Source organism: Numenius arquata, chromosome 9 (genome assembly GCF_964106895.1).
Source record: "Numenius arquata chromosome 9, bNumArq3.hap1.1, whole genome shotgun sequence".
NCBI lineage: Eukaryota > Metazoa > Chordata > Aves > Charadriiformes > Scolopacidae > Numenius > Numenius arquata.
The window spans coordinates 60,910,410-60,934,448 of record NC_133584.1 but is presented as its reverse complement, the minus strand read 5'-3'; the positions used below and the strand labels follow the sequence as shown (position 1 = coordinate 60,934,448).

Sequence of the window (24,039 nt, the reverse complement as noted above, 5' to 3'; positions counted from 1 at the left end):
CAGACTCACCTCCTCATGTCCCTGACCCAGATGTATGGGCCCAAAGCAGGACCCCAGCCCCATCACCCTATATCCCTGACCCCAACCCAAGGGCCATACCCAGGACCCCAGACCCATCTCCCCATGTCCCTGACCCAGATCCATGGGCCCAAAACAGGACCCTGGACCCCAGACCCATCTCCCCATGTCCCTGACCCCAACCCAAGGGCCATATCCAGGACCCCAGCCCCATCTCCCCACGTCCCTGACCCAGATGCATGTCCTCAAACCCCCAAACCTTACCCCAGCCCCCCATCTCCCTAAGCCAGACTCCCCCCACACCAAGCCCCCCCCTTCCCCAGCCCCCCAGGCCCCCCCAAAACCGGGCTGAGGGAGGCCAGCCCGGCGTCGGTGGGACATTTGTTAGTCATTAGGGCTGGAGGGAAGGAGGGCGGGCGCGGGACCAGCCTTTCTTCTCCACCACAGATCTTTTGGTGGCCAACGTCCAGCCCCGGCCGGGGCTCTACCGTCACCCGTGTGTCCCCCCCCTCCACCTCCGCCCCGTCCCCATCCCGCCCGGGCAGAAGCCATGGGCGAGCGGGTGGCCCTGGGGATGCTCCACCAGCGTGGGTGCTTTTGAAGGCTCCCCAGGAAGTTTTTTTGGGAGCTTGTGGGGGGGGACACGACGGACGGGACGGGACGGGGGACGCGGGGGGAGCAGCCCCGGCCATGCTGGCCGCTTGCTGAGGCTCGGCCGGGAAGAGACGGATGCGGCAACCGTGGCGCTGAGGCCTGGGAAGGGGCAGGATTGAATCCCCCCCCCAGCTCGGGGGGCTATGAGAGGTGAGTGGGGGGGCAACCCGGGGGGGGGGGGGGTGCGAGGTGGTGGCCAGGGGGGGTCGGGAGGGGATGGCTGTGCCGGAGCTGGGGGGGGACACCCCAAAATCCCACCGCATCCCTGCTTCCCCCACGGGCAGCATCTCCCCACGGCCAGGGACACCCCCCCGGCGGTGGGGGGGGGGCTGGAGGTGGGGGGACTGGAAGGGGGGGGGGCGGCTGCCCCCCTGCTTGCTCAGCGCCCCTCACTTGTTGATTCCATGGGGCAGAAAAGCCCAATTTGGGGGCGGCTGAGAAGCCAGGGAGGATGGAGGAAATCGCCGCCCCCCCCGCCCCAACCCAGCGACAGCCCCCCCCCCCCCCCCCCCCCCGCCCACCCGCAGCCCCTCTCCTGCCCCCCACCCGCCTTTGCGTGGCGGGGGGGGAAGGGGGGGACAGGCTTTATAAAGCGGGGGATGCCGGTGCCGGGGACACTCCGGCCGTGTCCGCAGCCCCCCTGCGGCACCCCCCGGCTGGAAACCCTCCTTCTGCCGGCCAGGAGGTCGGGGGGGGCCCGGGCAGGGGGTGTCTGGGCTGGTGGGGGGCTGTGGGGGGGGTTCTCGGGAACGGCACAGCTTGGGGTAGCTTTGGGGAGCCAGGGAGGGAGGCACCGTCCCCCTCCCCAGGTTCCTTCAGGGTTGGGTCCAGGATGGGGGTCTGGGACGGGGGTCTGGGATGAGGTCTGGGACGGGGATCTGGGATGGGGGTCTGGGATGAGGTCTGGGACGGGGATCTGGGATGGGGGTCTGGGATGGAGGTCTGGGATGAGGGTCCAGGATGGAGATCCAGGATGTGGGTCCACAATTGGGGATCCAGGATCTGGATCCGGGATGGGGGTCTGGGATGGAGGTCTGGGATGAGGGTCCAGGATGGAGATCCAGGATGTGGGTCCACAATTGGGGATCCAGGATCTGGATCCGGGATGGGGGTCAGGGATGGGGGATTGGGGATGGGGATCTGGGATAGGGGTCAGGGATGGGGTTCCAGGATGAGGGTCCAGGATGTATGTCTGGGATGAGGGTCCGGGATTGGGGATCGGGGATGGGGATCCGGGATAGGGGTCCAGGATGGGGGTCCAGGATTGGGGCTGGAGAGCGGAGGCATCTCAGGTCCTTCCTGTGTTGGCTTGCAGAAGACGAGCCGGTGGGAGGAGAGGAAGAGGAGATGCCGACCTTCAGCTACCGACCCAGTGGTGAGGACATGGGGCCACCACCCCCCCTGGGGCTGGGCAGGGGGTATGGCGGGGCCTGATCCTTCCCTCTCTGCCCTCAGGCAGGGCACGGACCAACTGCAGCCAGTGCCAGAAGAACCTCTCCCTCCAGACGGCTGTCAAAGTCCTCTACGTCTTCTCCATCCTCCTCATCGTGGCCGTGACGGTGTTGGCGGCCTTGGGTGAGCATGGGCAGGGTTGGGAGGTCCAGCTCCTGGAGGTCCTGACATCTTGGGGCAGCTCCTCAGGGATCCTGGGGTTCCCCCAAAGCCCCTTCAGCGTCCAGGCATGAGGAGGAGCATCCAGCCCCCTGACCTGCCCCTGGGACCCTGTGGGTGATGCCACCTCACCAGGGGATGGCTTTACCCCCATGGGGACCTCAGGAACCACCCCACAACCCAGAGGTTGCCACCTCACCACCTCCACAGGCAAGGAACAGCCCCCAGGTGTGCTCCCCCGGGCTGGACCCCTGGAGATGCTTCGTAGACCTTGGCCAAGCCCTGAAACCAAAAGCCCCCTTGGGACACCCACCCCATGGAGCCAGCACCCACCAGCCACCCGGACTGACACTTCAAGCCCTGGCCACCCTCCTCACTGGGCAATGATCCCAGAAGAAAGGTGTGGAGGACGATGGCACCTCCCCACCTCCCCTGACCCCCCCGCCTTCCCCCCGCAGTGTTCAAGAAAGTTGACTCCATCTCCAATGACATCAGCTCAGCCCAGACCTATTATGAGAAGAAGATCGTATCCATCCAGGAGGACCTCCAGGGGTTGGGTGAGTCTGCCTGGACCTGGAGGTCTTCTCCAAGCTTTGGCACCACATGTCCCTCCAGCTGAGTGAACCTCAGCTTTTCAGGTCTTGGGGGCTCCCTCAGAGCCAAACCCCCACTTATCTCCCAGGGTTTTGGGGAACGATGACTGCAGGACCCCAGGGTGGGGTTGGGCTCTTTGAGGAACTTGCTTCACAGAGGTGGCAGGATCAGGATGAAGGTGGGAGCTGGTGCAGGCTGGTGGCATCGGGGTTGTCCCAGCTGTGGTAGGATCAGGATGAAGGTGGGAGCTGATATGGGCTGGTGGCATCAGGGTTGTCCCAGCTGTGGCTCCATGGTGCCCATCTCCAGGGTCTTCAAGAACAAACCATGGTGAGGCTCTTCCTCAGCTCTGGTCCTCAGTGGGAGGGTCTCCAGGCCCAGTGAGTGCCGAGGTGGGGTAACAGACCCCTCTGCCCTTCGTTCAGATGAGAAGACCTCAGGGAACTGCTCCCTCTGCCATGAGACGGGACAGCTGGGCCAAGAGATCACCAGGCTGCAGGGCGAGCTGGAGGAGATCCAAAAGATGCTTTTGGTTCAAGAAATCCTGCTTGATCGGACCTCCCAGGCCCACGATCTCCTCTCGTCTACCAGCAACAAGATCACCAGCGAGGTGGACAACTGCTCCTTCTCCATCCGGCAGGTCAATGAAAGCTTGGGACAGTTCCTGGCCCAGGTTGGGGGCTGGCAGGTGGTCACCTCCCAGTTGGACAACTCTCTCAAGGGCTTGGCCCAGGAACGCTACGATGTCCGAGCAGCCATGCAGCAGATGAACTTCACCTTGGGGCAAACCTCCGACTGGATCCAGGTCATCCAGAGGAAGACAGATGAGGAGACCTTGACGCTGCAGAAGATTGTCACCGAGTGGCAGAACTACACCCGCCTCTTCGGCGGGTTGAGGGCCACCTCCTCCAAGACCAGCGAGCTGGTGAAGAGCATCCAAGGCAGTGTCAGCACCGCAGTTCGGCAGGTGGGCCAAAACTCAGAGAACATGCACGACCTGGTGCTGCAGGTGATGGGGCTGCAGCTGCAGCTGGACAACATCTCCTCCTTCCTGGACGACCATGAGGAGAACATGAACGACTTGCGTTACCACCACAGGTACACGCAGAACCGCACGGCTGAGCGCTTCGAGACCTTGGAAGGTCGCATGAGCTCTCACGAGATTGAGATCGGCACCATCTTCGCCAACATCAACGCCACCGACAGCCACGTCCACAGCATGCTGCGCTACCTGGATGACGTGCGGCTCTCCTGCACCCTGGGCTTCCACACCCATGCCGAGGAGCTCTACTACCTGAACAAGTCCCTCAGCCTGGTCCAGGGCACCACGGACCTTCTACGGGAGCGTTACAGCCTGCTCAGCGCCCGGCTAGACTTTGACATCCGCAATCTCTCCATGGTCATGGAGGAGATGAAAGTGGTGGACGTCCGGCACGGGGAGATGCTGAAGAACATCACCATCCTACGAGGTGAGGTGGATCCTGGTGGGCACATCCTGCTTGGGGATGGGTTGGGCAGGGAATTTTGGGGGCTGTTTCTTCTGTGGTTGAGTGTGGTGGCATCTAGGCTACCTGGGAGCATCCTGGCACCACAGAGGATCCAAACCACCATTGCTGAGGCCAAGAGCATGGGCATGAAGGCACCCAGATGCTTGCCCATGGATGGGGAGGTGTCCTGGGGATGGGGCTGCGTGGACTCACCTTGTAGAGTTGTCCCTGCGTGGAGGGACAGGGATGGTGGGGAGATGGCCCATGTCCTTCCAGCACGGCTGGCTTGCATACTGGTACCAGTGACTCCTTCTTGCTGGTCTTGGTGACCCCTCTTGATGGTCCTGGTAGGCTTGGCTTCCCCTGGACAGGGGTGGCTCGGGTGGCCTGCGGACATCTCCATCCACCCAGGGGCTGATGGCTCCACCGCTGTGGCTCCCGGTAGCCCACGGGCACCTTCCCGTTCCACCATGGACCACCCAGCCTGGAGCCACATCTGCCTCATTACCTGGCTGCTCTAATTAATGAGGAATTAATTAACCAGCTGGTTCCTGGATGGGGTTCTGGGGGGAGCTGGACTCAGCCCATCCTAGTCTTGGTCAGATCTTTGGGGCTGGAACATCTCACCCAGTTTTGGGGTGCTGCCCCCCTGCCCCCTAATGCTTCCTCTTCACCCCCTCCTCTCCCCCCCACCAGGTGTTCCCGGCCTCCCAGGCCCCCGTGGCCTCAAGGGCGACATGGGTGTCAAGGGCCCTCCAGGAAGCCAAGGCGAGAAGGGCGACGTGGGCAACCTGGGCTCACCGGGACCCCAAGGACCTCTCGGCCCCCCGGGACCCCCTGGCCCCCAGGGCGAAAGGGGTCCCCTGGGTCTGAAAGGTTTCCCAGGTCTCAAGGGTGCCAAGGGCAGCTTTGGGCAATCCGGCTCCCGGGGGCAGGGGGGGCCCAAGGGGGACTCCGGCCCCCCAGGGCCAGTTGGGGGGCCGGGGCCGGTGGGACCCCCCGGCCCGCAGGGCAAACCAGGGCTGCCTGGGACCCCCGGGGCTGTGGGGCAGGCTGGCCCCACGGGACCCAAGGGAGACCCCGGTTTGCGTGGCCCCCCCGGGCTGCCAGGCCCCCCCGGCCCCCCAGGACAGTAACCCAGCCTGCTGCCAGCCAGGGGACCAGGGTGGTGGGGACCCCCCCCCCCCCGTCCCCATGTCCCCATCGCGGCCCCCCCTGGACTCCCAGAGCATCCCCCGCAGGACGGGGGGGCAGAGGGGTCCCGGTGTTGTTGTCCTCCCCCCCCAGCGCGGGGGCTGGTCCCCGGCTCTCAGGGATGCTGCCAGCTCCGGGCTTGGCAATCCTCGGGGTGGGGGGGTCCCTGGGGGGTCCCCGAGGGACGGGGCGCAGCTGGTTTGTGCCCTTCCTACACTTCCCTCCCTTCCCCCCCCCCCGGTCACCCCTGTCCCCCCCCAGCCCCGCGCGGTGTCCCCAGTGTACTCCCGGCACAATAAAGTTGAATGGGGACAGGCGGCTCCCGCAGCGGGGACATGGAAGGGGGGGGCAAGGGGGGACACACGGGGGGCACCCAGAGCCACACGGCTGCTGGTGGTGGGGTGGCAAGGGGGGGGGGAAGTGTGTTGTACACGTGTGTGGGTGAGTGTGTATGTGCGTGAGTGTGCACGTGTGTGCATGAGTAGTGTGTGAGCATGTGTGTGCACGACAGCACGTGTGCAGATGAGTGAGCATGTGTGTGCATGTTTGTGCACGCGTGTGCATGTGTGCGAATGTGTGTGCAAGTGCATGAGTGTGCATAAGTGTGCATGTATGAGCATGGGTGTGCACAAGTGTGCATGAATGTGCATGTGTGTGCATCAGTGAGCACGTGTGTGCATGTGTGTGGATGAGTGAGCATGTGTGTGCATGTGTCCATGTGCAGGAGTGTGCACATGTGAGCACGGGTATGCATGTATGTGCATGAGTGTGCATGTATGTGCAGCAGTGAGCACACGTGTGCATGTATGGGCACCTGTGTGCACGTGTGTGGATGAGTGATCATGTGTGTGCACGTGTGAGCATGAGTGTGCACATGTAAGCATGGATATGCACGTGTGAGTTTGAGTGTGCATGAGTGAGCACGCACACGTGTGTTTGCATGAGTGAGAATGTGCATGTGTGGGCATGCATGTGCACGTACAGGCACGAGTGTGTGCAGGTTCACGTGTGTGCATGAGGTGAGGATGCGTGTGCACATGACTGTGTACATGTGCATAAGTGATCATGCGTGTGCACATGCGTGCGTGAGTGAGGATGCATGTGCATGCGTGGGCACACGCATGCAGGGGGGTGCCCATACGTGTGGACACACGTGTGTGTGCAAGCGTGTGCAAGCGTGCGACAATCTCTAACAGGGACCCCGCTCCCCCCCCTCGCCCCCGGCAGAACCCCCCCGCACCCCCCATGCCCTTGGCAGTGAGAAACGCGGCTCCCCCAAACTGACCCCCCCCCCCCATCCATCCCGGGGGTGCCCTGTCGGGGCGGTAGCGGGGGGGCACAGCCGGGACAGGCCACCGGGGGCGAAGAGACCGATGTCACCCCCTCCAGCACCCACCCCAGGGTCCCAAAGGCCTTGACATGTGAGGGTCCCCACCGCAGCAGGGGGTGGCAAAGGGCGGGGGGGGGCGGAGCTGGTGGCAGGAGCATCACAGCGCTAGGGACAACATCCAGGCCAGCCCCCTTGTCCCCCCCGTCCCCCCAGTGCCCGGCCCAGCCAGCTTTGCCCGGGGCACAGGATCCGCCCCCCCCTTTGTCCCCCCCCCCGGGGCGGTTTATTGCTGTTGGCAACGGGATTTCCTGTTTTCATGGCAAAACCGGGCCGGGGCCGGTTATTAACGCTGGTTTGTAGCTGGAAAGGCAGCGCGGGGGGGTGGGGGGGCTCGGAGAAAGGGGGCGGGGGAGCAGAGACCTGGCAACTCGTTACACAGGTGGGGCACAGGCTGATAGGACTGGGTTCGTGGGGTGGGCTCTGGGGGCAGGATAGGACCTGACCACGCTGTAACCCCCCCCCCCCCGCCTCGACCTCCTCACCCTTTCCCAAACTCCTGCGTCTGCGGAAAGCTGCGGCACATCTGGCCGGGGGGGTGGGGGGAGCACATCTGGCCGGGGGGAGCATAAGCATAACATGGGGGCAGCGGCTGTGCCAGTGTTTGTGGACGGGGTGGGGGGGCGCCTCCTCCCTTGGCCCTGCAAAAAATGTGCAAGGACAGGGTTTTCCCCCCCCCTCCTTGGGGGGTGCCGAGGGTGGGCGACGGGATTCCAGGGCTTTTTTTGGGATTTTGGGAGCAAAAGGATTAATAAATAAAGGAGGAGCGGTGGCGGGAAGTGCTGACGCAGCCCGGGGGGGGGGGGGGGGGGGATTATTCTTGGCAGGTGCTGGGCCCTGGGGTGGGCACGGAGGGGTGGGGGGCAGCGGGGGCTGCATGGCCTCTCGCCAGCCCTGCCCTTCCCAAGGGGTTGACCTGAACAGTGTCAAGGCAGGATGGCGTGGAGGAGCACCTCCTGGCCTGGGTGGCCAGGCATGGTGTGCTGGGGGGGACACAAACCCCATGGCCATCGATGCACAGGGTGATGGGGACACACAAGCCCCATGGACACTGATGCACAGGGTGATGGGGACACATGGACATCGACGCACAAGGTGTCGGGGACACACAAGCCCCATGGACACTGATGCACAGGGTGATGGGGACACATGGACATCGACGCACAAGGTGTTGGGGACACACAAGCCCCATGGACACTGATGCACAGGGTGATGGGGACACATGGACATCGACACACAGGGTGATGGGGACACACAGCCCCAAGGACACCAATGGACAGGGTGCCTGGGGACACATGGCCCACAGGTGGCCATATACAAGGTGCCCAAGGACACACAGCCTCAGGGACATCAACACAGAGGGTGATGGGGACACATGGACATCAATGCACAGGGTGTTGGGGACACATAGACATCGATGCACAGGGTGTTGGGGACACAGAGCCCCAAGGACACAAATGCCCAGGGTGTTGGGGGACACAGAGCCCCAAGGACAGCCCTGCACAGGGTGATGGGGACACATGGACATCAACACACAGGGTGTTGGGGGACACAGAGCCCCGAGGCCAGCCCTGCACAGGGTGAGGGGGACACAGAGCCCCAAGGACAGCCACGCACAGGGTGTTGGGGACACATGGCCATCGATGCACAGGGTGTTGGGGACACACAAGCCCCATGGACACTGATGCACAGGGTGATGGGGACACATGGACATCGACACACAGGGTGATGGGGACACACAGCCCCAAGGACACCAATGGACAGGGTGCCTGGGGACACATGGCCCACAGGTGGCCATATACAAGGTGCCCAAGGACACACAGCCTCAGGGACATCAACACAGAGGGTGATGGGGACACATGGACATCAATGCACAGGGTGTTGGGGACACATAGACATCGATGCACAGGGTGTTGGGGACACAGAGCCCCAAGGACACAAATGCCCAGGGTGTTGGGGGACACAGAGCCCCAAGGACAGCCCTGCACAGGGTGATGGGGACACATGGACATCAACACACAGGGTGTTGGGGGACACAGAGCCCCGAGGCCAGCCCTGCACAGGGTGAGGGGGACACAGAGCCCCAAGGACAGCCACGCACAGGGTGTTGGGGACACATGGCCATCGATGCACAGGGTGTTGGGGACACAGAGCCCCGAGGTCAGACCTGCACAGGGTGTTGGGGACACATGGCCATCGATGCACACGGTGTTGGGGACACAGAGCCCCGAGATCAGACCTGCGCAGGGTGCTGGGGACACATGGCCATCGACGCACAGGGTGCTGGGGACACATGGCCATCGATGCACACGGTGTTGGGGACACAGAGCCCCGAGGTCAGACCTGCACAGGGTGTTGGGGACACATGGCCATTGACGCACAGGGTGTTGGGGACACAGAGCCCCGAGGTCAGACCTGCACAGGGTGAGGGGGACACAGAGCCCCAAGGACAGCCACGCACAGGGTGTTGGGGACACATGGCCATCGACGCACAGGGTGTCAGGGACACAGAGCCCCGAGGTCAGACCTGCACAGGGTGTTGGGGACACATGGCCATTGACGCACAGGGTGTTGGGGACACATGGCCATCGATGCACAGGGTGTTGGGGACACAGAGCCCCGAGGCCAGCCCTGCGCAGGGTGCTGGGGACACATGGCCATCGACGCACAGGGTGTTGGGGACACAGAGCCCCGAGGCCAGCCCTGCGCAGGGTGCCGGGGACCTGCAGTGCCGCAGAGGGGCCACAGCCCATGGCTGAAGGCCGGAGGACACCGGAGCCGCCGCGGCGGCGGGTGCCGAAGCCAAGGATAACACTTTGCAGCTGCAGGGCCGCGGGCGGTGCCGGTGGCAGCCGGGGCTCGGGACCAGCTTCAGGTCACCCGCCCCGACCAACACCCCCTGCCCATGAAAGGGCCCATTGATGGTGGGGGAGGCCCGGAGGCGGCGGTGAGTCTTGGGGGGGGTGTGTGTGTGTGTGTGTGTGTGTGTGTGCGCCAAATGGGGGGTCCCACCTTCTCCTCGCTCGCTTCCCGCACTCCCGGCTTCTCCCCTGCCAGGGGAAGGGGGGGAGGGAGGAAGAAAACCAGTCGCTGCCTCAGTTTCCCCATCAGCCCCCCCCACCCTGGGGGTCCCAAAGAAAGGGGGACACGGCCCAGAATGTGGGGCGGCATTAACTAAAGTCACCTCAAGCTGAGATAAGGCACGAGGAGCCAGAGGATGCACAGCCTACCACCCTCCTCCTCCTCCTCCTCCCAGCAAGGAACTGGGGGCTGCCGAGGGCCTGGACCCCCCCCCCCTTTTCCCCCCCCAGCCCTAAGTCTACCCCTTCGGGCCCCAGAGGGAAGGGGGGCGACGCTGGGAAGCACCTTAAATTAAGTTTAAACTCATTATTGGGACCTACCCTTCTAGCAGGGTGGGGTTTTTTTCTCCTGTAATAAATAAGGAGACTGTCAAGATTTCAGTTCATTAATGTGCGCTCCCCTTTTGCCCATTTCTCCCCCAAAATCCACCTCCCCCCGCCCCCCCCCCCCGCCCCCCAGGAGATGTCCTTGCTTTGCGGTGGGGGAGAAGCAAGAGCAGAGGCGGAGGGGCTCTTTCCCCACCTCCCGCAGCCCCCCCTCTACACCCCCCCCCCCCAAAACCCTCATTTTCACAGATTTTTTTGCTGTATCCACCCCCCCCGCCCCAGCACAGCTCTCCGTGACGCTGGCAGACCCTCACGTGTCCCCTCCTTCTCAGAGGTGTCACCACATCGAGTGACCCCCCCCCCCCCCCTCCGCGGAGCAGCACGTTTTACCAGCACGGTATGAATTTAATCGTGACATATATACAGGCGCTGCAAGGATTGTCGCCACCGTTTGGTACAGATTTAGCCCCAAAAACCCTTCCAGAGCGCTCGGGCAAAGAGCTCCCAGCCCGGCCAGGCTGCGTAAAACTCAATTCTTCCCAAACCGGAGAAGTTTTCCAAGGAATAGCCCCCAAAATCAAGTAATTTAAAAGAAAACACATCACGGGGCTATTCTCATTCTAACACACGCTCAAAGAGGCTCCAACGACAGCCCAGCTCCCTCTTCGTCATCTGGAGCTCTGGATTTAACGAGGAACCACCACATTTACAGCCGGACAGGGCTGGGGAGGGGGGGTCAGCAAAGAGGCCACAAGCTTGTCCAACCTTCCTCCACCCCAAAAATGTAGAGGGACACCCCCCCAGCTTTGCTCGCCCATCACCAAGAGAAGAGCTGGGCAGGCGGCAGCGTCACGGTCGCGTTCCCACCGAGTTCCCGGCAATATCCGAGTCAAACGAGACAGCCCGGATTTTGGGGTTTCTTTAAATCTCACCGGATTAAAAGCTACCCCCACACCCCCTCCTCTTCCCCCCCCCCCCCAAGAATAAATATCTTTGTAGAAACCGCAAGTCAATTCCGTTTCCTTCCACCCACATCCCCGAAACAAAAAATAAAGAGATGGATGTGCAGACGTACGGATCTTCTCCTGCCCCGAGCTGTTCCGGAGGCTGCGGGTTCCAGAGAAATGGAGTCAGCGTTCCCTTTTTTTTTTTTTGGGGGGGTATGGGGTTTTTTTTGGTATTCGTAGCGATGATGACATATTAAGACCTCCCCCAAACGACCTCGTTGATTGAGAGAAAGGAGAGAGACTTGATTTACATAAAGTCATCCGAATCGTTGCCGTCCTGTGGGAAGAAAAGACCCCAAAAAATTAAAAATCAGGATCATTGTGCACATTGAAAGGGAAAGTGATGAAATGGTGCATCTGGCAGGATTTCACAATCACCATTTTTTCTGGTTTCCTGCCATTTGAGTACAAACACCATGAAATCAGACCAAATAGACTGATTTTCCCGCTGCTCCGGAGTGGGATCAACCCTGTGTGAGGCTCCGTGTTGGGAAAGAGCAGTTGTCACTTGGTGTCCCAGTGATTTATCACCTCCCTGGCACTGTAGCCCATCTGCTGCCACTTGGGAGGAACTGGAGACCATCCCCGTATCACCACCTGAGCTTCCTCCCAACCTGGGAGAAGGAGGTTGGCATCGCGTGGGGGTCAGGAGATGAGAGGAGCACCTGAACAGCTTTTCCACCCTCCCTGTCCCTAGGCAGTGTCACCAACGGGGCACAGATGGTCTGCGTAACGGGAGACGCTCGTGCTTCAACCCAGTTCAAGTTCCCGAGGGGAACCAACAGGAGGAAAATCCACCAACCAGGAGGAAAATCAGGAATTCTTCAAAAACACACACTCCTCTAAGTGGTTAGTCAGGGATTCAGATGCAAAAAAGGTGGATTTTAAGCTGAGGGTCACTCAGAGGAGCTCTGTTTCCCACCACGGAGGAAGCTGCAGATGGGACAGACCTCAGGCAAAGGGCCACACCACCACACCAGGACCTCTCCTGAACTTCAGCCCCAGCCCTCCTCCTCATCTCCCTCCCTGTGCTCCTCTCCAGCTCCTTTTCCACCATGTTGCTCCAGTCCCAGGCTGACACATCCCTTCAAACTTCCTCTTCTCCCCCTCAGCACCCATATTCATCCCTCCCCATAGTGTTGTCCCCTCACCTCCCGTTTATTTCTTGTTAAAAATGTGCATTTTCCTCCCCCTTCCCTTGAAGGAACGAGGTGGCAGGTCATGGGTGCCACCAGGGAGTCCTCCTCTCAAACAGCTCAAAAGCCTGGTGACCCACTTAGAGCTCTACTGGTTCCTCCGCTGGGGTGGGAAAGGGACTGGGAGGACCAGGGGCACAGGCTCCTCCTGGCTGTCATACGAGCCATAGGGCCCTCTGGGGAAAGCGGCAGTGTCACCCAGGAGAGGTGACAGAGATGGGCTCTGTCTCGCAGGAGTCGCCCACCCCAGATGGAGCTGGATCCCGCACTGAATTTCAGCCGGCACCGAAAGGTTTCTGCGAGCGCGGGGCGGCTCTTACCTGATTCGAGGACATGTTCTCCGCCTTCATTAACGACGAGTAGCTCCTGCAAGAGAAATCACATTTTCTGCCACGATACCTTTCCAAATCTCACCAACAGAGAGGCGTTTGGATACAACAGGAGCAAAAACCAGAAAAAAACAAATTGGTTTCTTTTTTTTTTTTTCCTTTCTTTCCCTTTCTGAACTCAGGCCGGACAAGTATTTGCTTATCTCGTGGTTTCTTTGGCTAATTAAAACAACCAGACAGAGCCAGGGCACTCTGCAGACTCCTCTACGTTTTTGTTTAAGAATTACCAGTCACCCCAGGAGGCGGAAAATCCTTTTTTTTGGGGGGAAGGCCAAGAGGCAGCCGCGGGGCAAGGTTAAATAAGCAGGGCAGGGCCCTCGCTCAGACTTGCCGGTTCAGTTCGCTTCTCTAAGCCCTTCTTTTCAGAGCTCTCCCTGTGGTAAATCACTCAGGAAAACACGGAGTTATTCAAATATCAATTTTGCTGTCATTTACAGAAAAACACGACTGACTCCAGCTTAAAAACGAGCTTTTTGGGGCCGGCCAGCGCTAAGGAAAAGGTCACACGCGCTGTGGGGCGGACAGAAAGGGTCACTGCGACATTTCAAACCCCCATTCCCTCATTCCGCGTGCAAAGGAGCGTGCGATTGGGGATTCACACGTGTTTTAATTAACACCGGGATGCAAGAAGACACCGAAAAACTCCAGTGAAGTCTTTACCGAGGCTGGCGTGAAGCTGGAAGAGATTCCTCCCCTCCCAGTGACAGGGAGAACCAAGTGGCTCCCCCGGTTTCCTCGGAGTAGGGGACCGGTTTCAAAAGACACAGTCCTTTATCTGAACAATCCAGGTTTGTTTGAGGAGAAAAGGGGGGAAAATGCCCTTATTCCCAAGACAAAGGAAGTCGCTGGGCCGTGCGGAGCAGGTCAGCTGAGCCCCGAGTAACCCGTTAAACAGCAACTGCTGACCCAGAACTCGCCTGGCGCCGATGGAAACGGCGGAATTGGAAGCTGGCACTAGGATTTATTACTTACCTAAGTTCTTCCAGCTCTTTCTTCTTCTTCATCTCTTCCTTTTCCTTCCGCTTCATCTCTTGGATCTGGGCTTTTTTCTCGTTTCTCTCCTCTCTGTCCCGGGCTTCTTTCTCAGCAGCCAGGTCTGGGAAACGCTCCACTTTTGTCTTCTCGAGCCGGTTGAGGATCTCGTTGACCTTCTTCTCCACCGTCAGCATTTTCACCTTTTGGGAGCGCAAAGAACTATGATCCTTATAAAAAAAATACCTTTTTTTGTTTTTTATTATTCTGGCAACTTTCTCAACGGAAAGAAAACACCCAATTTCCACTTTACACATGGCTGAAACCCACAAAAACAGATGCTGAGGAAAATCCCCACCACCGAGGCCTATTCAGCAGGTTGTGTAACACAAAGAGGCCCACTCCCAGCGCTCAGCAGCACACAGCTAATAAGCACGAGCATTTCTAAGTACATACAAAAGCATTACTAATGTCATTTCTTGGCACAGGCCTCAACAAAGAGGCCAAGAGACAAGAACGGGGCTCTGCCGATCGCTGAAGAGGTGGCTGGAGGTCTCTGCAGGCCATTTTGGGGAAGAGAAACTCACGTGCTGCTTGTCGACTGCAGGGTTTTTAGCATTTCTTGCCCTGGTACAGACTTGTTTTAGTCAAATAATGGCATTGAGAGAGAGCCCTCCCTCCCAGCAGTCATAGAATCACAGAATGGTTTAGGTTGGAAGGGACCTTAAAGACCATCCAGTGCCACCCCCTGCCCTGGGCAGGGACACCTCCCACCACAACAGGTTGCTCCAAGCCCCCTCCAACCTGGCCTTGAACCCCTCCAGGGATGGGGCAGCCACAGCTTCTCTGGGCAACCTGGGCCAGGCTCTCACCACCCTCACACCAAAGAACTTCTTCCCCACATCTCATCTCCATCTCCCCTCTTTCGGTGTCAAACCCTTCCCCCTCCTCCTAGGGCTCCCCTCCCTCATCAAGAGTCCCTCCCCAGCTTTCCTGGAGCCCCTTGAGGGACTGGAAGGGGCTCCAAGGTCTCCCCGGAGCCTTCTCTTCTCCAGGCTGAACCCCGCCAACTCTCTCAGCCTGTCCTCCCAGCAGAGGGGCTCCAGCCCTCCCAGCATCTCTGTGACCTCCTCATCCACCAACACCCCTAAGACCTTCTCCTCAGGGCTGCTCTCCAGCCATTCTCTGCCCAGTCTGGATTTGTGCTTGGGATTGCCATGACCCAGGGGCAGGACCCTGCACTTGACCTGATTGAACTTCAGGAGGTTGGCACAGGGGCCACCCCTCCAGCCTGTCCTAAGTACAATTTAAGCATAACATTATCTGCAGACACCAGGTCGGGCTTGGGAACAGCTTCGTGCACTGGCCTGACCCTACACCAGAGCTGAACGGCTCTGCCTTTGAACAGGTTTAACAAATTCAGAGGCAGCACAGGGCGAGACAGCAAATCTAACGCAGTGACAGACACCTCCAGGACCCTGCACAGCCCTCCTTTTGCATGGCAAGTTCAAGTCCTGAGCCCTTCCAGAGGCGTGATGACACCTGGGAGCTGATCTAAAGCAACTGCTCATCTCCTCAGCTGTGAGAAGAGCTGATTTAGGTGGTGATAAATTCAAGCTGAGAGCGCAGACTCACACGTGATACCATGGGGCATCAGCAAAGACGCGTCAGCTACACTGTGCTCCAGTTTGGGAACACGTGGTGCAGGGGCTGACACTCAGCCAGGGATTTTCGGGTGATGTTCAGGCAAACACAACCCTGGGATCTCTCTTAGGCTTCAGGAGCGGATGGTTCCCTGCCTTTAAGGCAAACGCTGCGGATAATCCACCCAGCTCCTCACCTGGAAACGTTATGGGCTGTCACCTCTAAGGGCAAACACTTACATCCTTCTGCCTGTGAAAGCCGATCTGCCCCACGTCCATGTCCGCCGTCTTCTTCAGGTTCGTCCACGGCGTGTACACCACGTTGACGTTGTTCATCTTGCAGCCTAGAGGGGGGTAAAGAAAGGAGGGAAATCATCTCCATTCTCCCCCTGCTGAAAGAGCCCTTAAAATCTCCCCTGCGCGTGGAAACCAGCAGTTATTCTTGTCACCAACATTACTAGCTCGGCAAGAAAGGAGAAAAGGGAGAAGCCCTTCCAGGGTTGCAGTGAAAGGAGAGAAAACCACGACATCGTTTTCGGCGGTAACACGAGTGCGGCGGCAGCATTTAACGAGCTCCAGATGGAGATGGGCTCTGCCAGAAGAGCGACTGCTGTGGAAGGGGGCCCCGAGGTGGTGTTCAGAGAAGAGCCTGCGAGGCCTCCCTGGCTCGGGCAGCAACATGGAGGCACAAACGGGAATTTCAGAGATTTCAAACTCCTCCGTAGGAGAATATAAGGGGCAGCCCCAGCAGCTGCAAGCGATGTCTGCTTCCTGTAAGACCCACAGGCTTAACAGGGAGCACCACAACAGAAACAGTTCTGGGCTCCCCAGTTCAAGAAGGATGGAGAACTGCTGGAGAGGGTACAGCAGAGGGCTACAAAGATGATGAGGGGACTAGAACATCTCTCTTACGAGGAAAGGCTGAGGGACTTGGGTCTGTTTAGTCTGGAGAAGACAAGACTGAGGGGGATCTGATCAACACCTATAAATACTTCAAGGGTGGGTGTCAGGAGGATGGGGCCAGTCTTTTCTCAGTGGTGCCCAGTGACAGGACAAGAGGGAACGGCCACAAACTGGAACATATGAAGTTCCATCTAAACATGAGGAGGAACTTCTTTCCTGTGAGGGTGGCAGAGCCCTAGAAGAGGCTGCCCAGAGAGGTGGTGGAGTCTCCTTCTCTGGAGACATTCAAACCCCACCTGGACACGTTCCTGTGCAACCTGCTCTAGGTGGACCTGCTCTGGCAGAGGGTTGGACAAGATGATCTCAGAAGGTCCCCTCTAACCCCAACCGTTGTATGCTTCTGTGAAACGCTGCAAAGGTTTGATTTGAAAAACACACTCATGTGGGCCAGAAACGGCCACCACAAGCACCTCACACCCATGTCCCAGGAATCAGTCTTACCTTGAATGCTGTTTGCCTTCACCAGATGGGCGCAGTCTATCAACACTTCCTTGGGAATGTCATCCACCGTCTGCCCCTGCGACAGAGCAAGGCAAGGTGAGCTATGTGCGGCGCTGATGGGACCGGTGGGGACATGAAGGCAGGGGAAAACAGGGCACGACGCTCTGCGAACTCAGCCAGGACCTCCACGCTCCATATTTTACAAGACTGGAGCCTTGTGTAGCATTTGGAAGCCCCAAAAGCGATTTTCACCCTGCTTTTCTTCAAAATATCCTCCCATTTTAGTGGGGTGATGGTTCCTGGACACACGCTTGGTGTCCTCGACATCTCTTGGTGTCAGGACAGAATTCCACGTTGTTTGGTGATGTAGGCTGTAAATTCAGCCCAAAGATGGTCTTGGGTGCAGGAATCACTGCAGAACGGGTGCATGAAATTCTTATGTGGGGGAATATTAACACTTTAAAATATATCTATCTCAGGATTACCTTGTGTAGCCGAAGGTACACGTGGGCGGAAGAGAGTTTATCCACATGAAACCTAGAGAATTAAAAAAAAAGCACATTTAACAGAGGATAAGAGATGGTGAGCTGTTCTGAAGGATTTACTTCCCAGCAAGTGACAAAACAGCCGCGTCACGGACAAGGAAAGCGTAGAAATGTTCACGATATACATGTTTAAAAGCAGGTGAGTGAGCCAGAGCCTGTCCTTCAAGAAAGATCAGGCCTCTCAATGGGAGGCTGAGAAAATAACCCTTTCCCTCTCCCTTTTTTTTTTTTAAATTCTGCATTACGGGGAGACAACACTCCCAGGACGAGCCTACGCACGTGGTGTTTTGGTCTGGCTACTTATTCTTGAGAGAAACAGCAAATTTGTGAACTCAGCAGCCAGCACTGCCAGTTACACCACTTACATGACCAGTTTTAAGCTCATAGAGCAAAAAAAACCCACCAAAATTTCTCACTGCTCAGCACCAACGGTCCACGGAGCACAGGGGTGTTCGTCTCTTTATGGCTCCAGCTGCTCTTCTCCAGATCTCTTCTAACTTCACTGTGTTTTTACCATTATCACCCTGTTTTTAAGCCTCCGTACCAATCAACACTCACTACAAACCCTGCAAACCTCCAAGGACAGAGCGTGGGGGACACGACTGATCTCACGTCACCTCCCGACCTTTTACACCATTTTCTTTTTTAACATAATGGGACTTTTTCCTTCCTGCTGCAAGCCAGAAAACCCTCCAGCACCAACATGTGAGCTCTCACTTATACCTCCTGGGCCTCGTACCCCAATTCCACTGCACCCCTCTTAAGCAGAAGTAAATCTAAAAAGGTGCTGGACACCGTCAGGAGAACAATTCCCACGAGGTGTCCGCAAGAAGCCCTATGAGATTTTGTTGAGATGGCACTAGGATACGAAAAAAAGCCACGCGGATGATGTTGGTGTGAGCTACAAGAGAGGGAAGACATGGGAAAAGACGACTTTTGGGTAGAATTTCAAGGTGACTCCTAAATAACAGGATAGACACACCTTAAATTACGTAGCGATAGGAGGAACGTGAGCCAAAACGAATGTGATACTGCTACAACAGTGTGTTATTCAGCTGAAGCACCATCTTTTCTGCTAGAAAATCAAAAATAGATTCCCTTGCCAGTTAACTGATTACTGCTGACAACATCCTCTGCAGAGCACGTCGGCTCCAGTTCCACCAAGACACCTCAGCTCATCCTGGCAAAGGCCACCTTGAAGAGCGAGAAGGAGCAGAACAAACACGGTGATTCTTGTTAGAAATCATTAACGAAGGAGAATCATTGACACATCTGGTCTGGCAGCAAGCAAACCCCTTCGTAAACATCTCACAATCCTCCTCAGGCTGGAAAGTTTCTGACCTAATCCAGGCAGCAAAGATGCCACCAATTCCTGGTAAAAGGATTGGGAATTCCCCTTCTCTTGTTTTTCCCCTTCTGATGAGATCTTAAAGCCAAAACCAATCCACAAATGGCAGAGAGCTTCCTTCTGCCCGCCTGGTCACAGCTGTAGAGGGTCTGCTTAGAGCAGACATGGCTTTCACCCGGCAGGAATCAAAATATCACACTCTGCTGCTGCTTCTCACCAACCACAACTGCTGAGACAGCGACGGGTGTTTTACAGGACGGGCCACAGCACACACAGAGGGGGACACGATGCACACACAGGAGAAAAGGCACTGAAGGAAAACAGAGAACTTTTTCTGGGCCCAGCGTTGCTCAAAAACCTTCTGGTTCCATCCCCAGGCCCCGTCCCGCTCCCTGATTTCACGCGTTGGTGCTTCCTCTCTCCCTGTTCTCCATCAGCCTTTTGGGTTTTGCTTCTCTGTGCACAGAGACACCCAGGAGCTCCTACTCCTGCTCGATTCAGGAGAGGGCTCTCCCTTACAAACACCGAGCTGCCCATTAACTCTGCCCGTTCCCCAAAGACAGCGAGCCAGCACCCATATTCCCAAATGCAAATATGGAGTTATCCCTATTCCCTGCAGGGATAAATCCCAAAAACCTTCACCGAGGGGCCAGCTCTTACGATGAACAAAACAGAGGATGAAGCAGGGGAATGAATTAGGAATAAATGGTGTCCCAGCAGCCGCACCAAGGTCTCCTGCCATCCACCTCCACCCTGGGATTGCATTTAAACTGCTAAATAGCCTTGGAAAAAAGAGATTTCACAGCGTCTGAGGGTTGTTGTGATCATTTGGCTCAGCTGTATAATGAAAGGCAATTTGTTTTCAGGGAGTGTCAGTACCTACCAGATATCTTCAGGCCAGCCATACTTTATTAGGTCTTCATCTGTGGGGAATAAAACATCAATGAGCAAAGCCCAGGATCCCATCATCAACAAGAAATCAAACTACCTGTGGAGCTGGGAACCCCCCCTTCCACATCCCACTGTGGGTCAGGCACTTCAAACAGAAAGAGAAGAGGGATTTAACGCTGCCTGCTCCAGGTATGGCAGAAACAGGTACGCCAGGAACACCTCCATCACAGGACTTTGACATTTTCTAAGGGAATGTATGTTTTATGAAACGGGGGGAAGACTCGGAGGGCAAGTTTTCAAAATAGCCCCCACTAACAAATCTCCCCTTGGAGAGAGACACCGGGTTTCCCGTCGGATACTGCTGGGGAAACAGGAGGAGCAGCAGAACCATCACCTTCACCACGAGGGAAAAGGCGGGGACGGAAAAGCTATGGAATCCTCACCGGAGGGGGGGAAAAATACAGACTGAGCAGGGAAACGGAAGGTTGGTTCGCAAAAAATTATCAGACACAACCTGAAAAATGGTATTTTTCTCTAGATAGATTTTTTTTGCAGGTTAATTTAGCTTTTTTTTTTGCATCTGAAGGCAGTTACCCTGCCTAGAGAATTTACAAAATTTACCTATTTTAAAAGTCACAGAGTGAATTTCAGAGGGGTACGTCAGAACCACTCGCAAGGGTGGGCAAGTTTTCAAAGAATATTTTAAGTTAACACATACAAAGACATCATTTCGAAATGATCTTAAATCCCCCCAAATCTAAATCTAAGCCATTAGGCATCGTTAATTAATGTACTTACTTTCGTACTTATCTTTTCCCATGTAAATGGTGTAAACGGAAGGAACAACTGAGGGACAGAAAGAGAAAAACAAATCAAAAGGGGTTTTGGACAAATTGTGCAAGGAATGACAAATACATGGGTCCTGGTCATAGAAATTAGAATAAAAACTGTTTCCTCCATTCATTCATCCCTCCCTCCCTCCCTCCATCCATCCCACTCCCCTCCTGGGGGGAAAAAAAGGAAGATTGTTTTGCGTTTCCTCCTGATTTTGTCCCAAATACTTCGGAGGACTTTGGAAAGTAGCATTTCCACCACTTTCCACGGAAGATTATCTGGCAAGGAACAGCTTTCTGGGCAAAACACCTTCAACATCCAGGTGGTTCAGGTTCTATCTGTGTAATGGAATAATCTGTTCAATTAAGCGCCCGTCTATGAGCCAGAAAGGCTGACGTCATATTTACAGTCTGGGATTAATTCCCTTGAGTGAAACACCTCATCTGCCCATCCCTTGCATCCCCAAAGCACCGAACACCCGTGAACCTCCCCCAGGTAACCCGGGAGGATTAAAACTCCAGTGGAAAGACTGAAGTGGCATAAACAGCCGTTGGTGACTCGTTTGTCTCATCTGTGCCTTTTTGGGATGCTTATAACAAGGTCCTTGTCTTCTTTAGGGCTCATTTCATCAGGCAGCAAAGACTCCACCAATTCTGGGAAACCGAACAAGCGTCCATTCAGCGTCTGTCTCTCCAGTCGGAGATGGACAGAGAGCAGGCAGAGGGTGCCACAATCAGGGAAATCCTGAAGAAACCGCTGAACAACTTGCTTGAAAATATAATAATTCTCTGTTCTTATACATGGCAGCAGGGAAATCCCAATTTCACGGCAACAGACAGGTTGGAGAGTTGGGCAGAGAGGAACCTGATGGAATTCAACAAGGGCAAGTGCAGGGTGCTGCACCTGGGGAGGAATAACCCCCTGCACCAGGACAGGTTGGGGGTGACCTGCTGGAGAGCAGCTCTGAGGAAAAAGACCTGGGAGTCCTGGTGGACAACAAGATGACCGCGAGCCAGCAATGTGACCTTGTGGCCAGAAGGCCAATGGCATCCTGGGGGGTATTAAAAAGAGCTTGGCCAGCAGGTGGAGGGAGGTCATCCTGCCCCTCTGCTCTGCTCTGATGAGGCCACAGCTGGAGCACTGGGTCCAGTTTTGGGCTCCCCAGTTCAAGAAGGACAGGGAACTGCTGGAGAGGGTACAGCAGAGGGCTACAAAGATGATGAGGGGACTAGAACATCTCTCTTACGAGGAAAGGCTGAGGGACTTGGGTCTGTTTAGTCTGGAGAAGAGAAGACTGAGGGGGGATCTGATCAACACCTATAAATACTTCAAGGGTGGGTGTCAGGAGGATGGGGCCAGTCTTGTCTCAGTGGTGCCCAGTGACGGGACAAGAGGGAACGGCCACAAACTGGAACATAGGAAGTTCCATCTAAACATGAGGAGGAACTTCTTTCCTGTGAGGGTGGCAGAGCCCTGGAAGAGGCTGCCCAGGGAGGCGGTGGAACAAATTTATTTAAGAAACGTTCACAAGAGCATGAAGTCTTTCCGTGTCCAAGAAAAATCAAGAAGCCGGGAACTCAAATCCTTCTCATTAATGACCTTAATCTCCAGAGTTGAGGGAAACAACACACAAAATACTAGTTAGTGGTTACAGCAAGGGGTAAAAATCACACTGAAACTTTTGTGAGGTGGTTGTACATTGATGAACTGACTGGGGGCAAACAAAAAAAGGCACATTCCTGTACTCTCTTCCATATCATCAACCCCTACTGCATCAAACCACAGATTTGTGATGCTTTGGAAGCAGCTACGCTTTTCATATGGGCAAATTAACAAATCTGGCTCTATTAAAGAAAAAATATGAGAGATTTTTTGCACTGTGCCTTCCCTCAAGCTCCCTGACAGCTGTACACTTGAGAAAGCTTTTCAGAAGTCACTCCTCAGTGCTGTCATCCATTCAAGGCCGCTGGTAACAAGAACTTGCTACAAAAAAGACCTTGAGATGCTGGAGCGTGTCCAGAGAAGGGCAACGGAGCTGGTGAGGGGTCTGGGGACCAAGTCTTGTGAGGAGCAGCTGAGGGAGCTGGGGGTGTTCAACCTGGAGAAAAGGAGGCTGAGGGGAGACCTTCTCACTCTCTACAACTCCCTGAAAGGAGGGTGTAGCCAGGGGGGGGTCAGTCTCTTCTCCCAAGGAACAGGCCATGGGACAAGAAGAAATGGCCTCAAATTGCGCCAGGGGAGGGTTAGGATGGATATTGGGGGAAATTTCTTCATGGAAAGGGTTGTGAAGCCTTGGAAGAGGCTGCCCAGGGCAGTGGTGGAGTCCCCATCCCTGGAGGGATTTCAAAGCCGGGCAGACGTGGTGCTGAGGGCCATGGGTCAGTGGTGGGTTTGTCAGTGGTGGGTTGATGGTTGGACTCGATGGTCTAAAAGGTCCCTTCCAACCCGGACGATTCTATGATTCTATAACCACTAATAAGAAGCTCCTCAGCTCGGTGAACCCTTCAGCTCCTGAAATGACTTTAAGTAGTGGCCGATTCCAGCCCAAACCGAGTCCTTTACGTCCAGCCCAGCCGAGGGGCTCGTACAAAGGCACCGACAGGACTGAGCGGGGGTGCTCAGAGGGGCGGGAGGACGGGCCGGTCCCGCTCCTTGAGAAACCGGGCAGTGGCGCGGCCCAGCGCCCCCCTCACAGCGGCCCGCTACAGGCCCCCCGCCGCGCCGCATGGGCGCTGAGGCCTCCAGCCGCCCTCCCCTCGGCCACTCACCGTTAGAGGTGAAGTAGAACACCATGGCGGCGGCTCCTCAGCCCGCCCGGCCCGTGGCTCCGCACGGCGGCCGCTCTCCCGCTCCACCAGAGCCTGCCGATAGGATGGGGGGTGGGGGGGGGAGGGCGGAAACGAGCAATGCGCATGCGCACGCAGCCACCCCGCAGGCGCAGTACGGCGCGAACACCCGAGCCCTCCCCACGCGCATGCGCCATCTCTCCGGGCGGTGAAGCCATTATGAGCATTGCGCATGCGTATAACTCCCGGGAGGCGACGGTAAACGGCGCTTTGCGCATGCGTGGTTTGCCCGAAAGGTGCTGGCAGTCTGGCGTGCGCATGCGCAGTTCCTCTGCCAATCCCCCCGCCCCCCCAGCCCTACGCGCATGCGCGAGGCTCCGGCGGCCGGTCTGTGTGGCAGGTTATCCCAGAGGCCGCGGGTGGGGGACGGGCAGAGTTTATTATATTTTTTCCTGCATAAGCCCGTATGGCCTTCGGAGTGTGCCTCCCGGCTTGTTGTGGGCTGCAGGGTTTTGCTTTTCACTTGCAAGCAAGCACGGCTTGTGGGGGATGCTTTTCACAGTAGGGCTCTGATGGCCCAGTTGAAAGCAAAAGCAGCGCTGGGCACCCCTTCGCCGCCCCCTCAGCCTTTGCAAACGCCTTTCAGCTCACTCCGGCCCTTCATGGCCCGAA

General features: G+C 57.0%; 2 protein-coding genes across 2 annotated transcripts; one reads left to right on the top strand and one right to left on the bottom strand.

Annotated features, from left to right (window-relative positions):
- The first annotated feature begins 1,896 nt into the window (after nucleotides 1-1,896).
- Nucleotides 1,897-5,500, top strand: SCARA3 (scavenger receptor class A member 3). Its single transcript, XM_074153669.1, has 5 exons — nucleotides 1,897-2,047; nucleotides 2,128-2,247; nucleotides 2,742-2,840; nucleotides 3,303-4,346; nucleotides 5,061-5,500. Exons 1-5 carry the CDS (start codon nucleotides 1,897-1,899, stop codon nucleotides 5,498-5,500), a joined length of 1,854 nt encoding a protein of 617 aa, XP_074009770.1.
- A 5,240-nt stretch (nucleotides 5,501-10,740) lies between these two features.
- Nucleotides 10,741-23,453, bottom strand: CCDC25 (coiled-coil domain containing 25). Its single transcript, XM_074153987.1, has 9 exons — nucleotides 23,350-23,453; nucleotides 20,546-20,593; nucleotides 19,740-19,779; nucleotides 17,449-17,500; nucleotides 16,964-17,039; nucleotides 15,800-15,903; nucleotides 13,917-14,119; nucleotides 12,876-12,921; nucleotides 10,741-11,636 (listed from the first exon to the last, which is right to left on the bottom strand). Exons 1-9 carry the CDS (start codon nucleotides 23,372-23,374, stop codon nucleotides 11,607-11,609), a joined length of 624 nt encoding a protein of 207 aa, XP_074010088.1. The 5' UTR covers nucleotides 23,375-23,453; the 3' UTR covers nucleotides 10,741-11,606.
- Nucleotides 23,454-24,039: the final 586 nt, after the last annotated feature.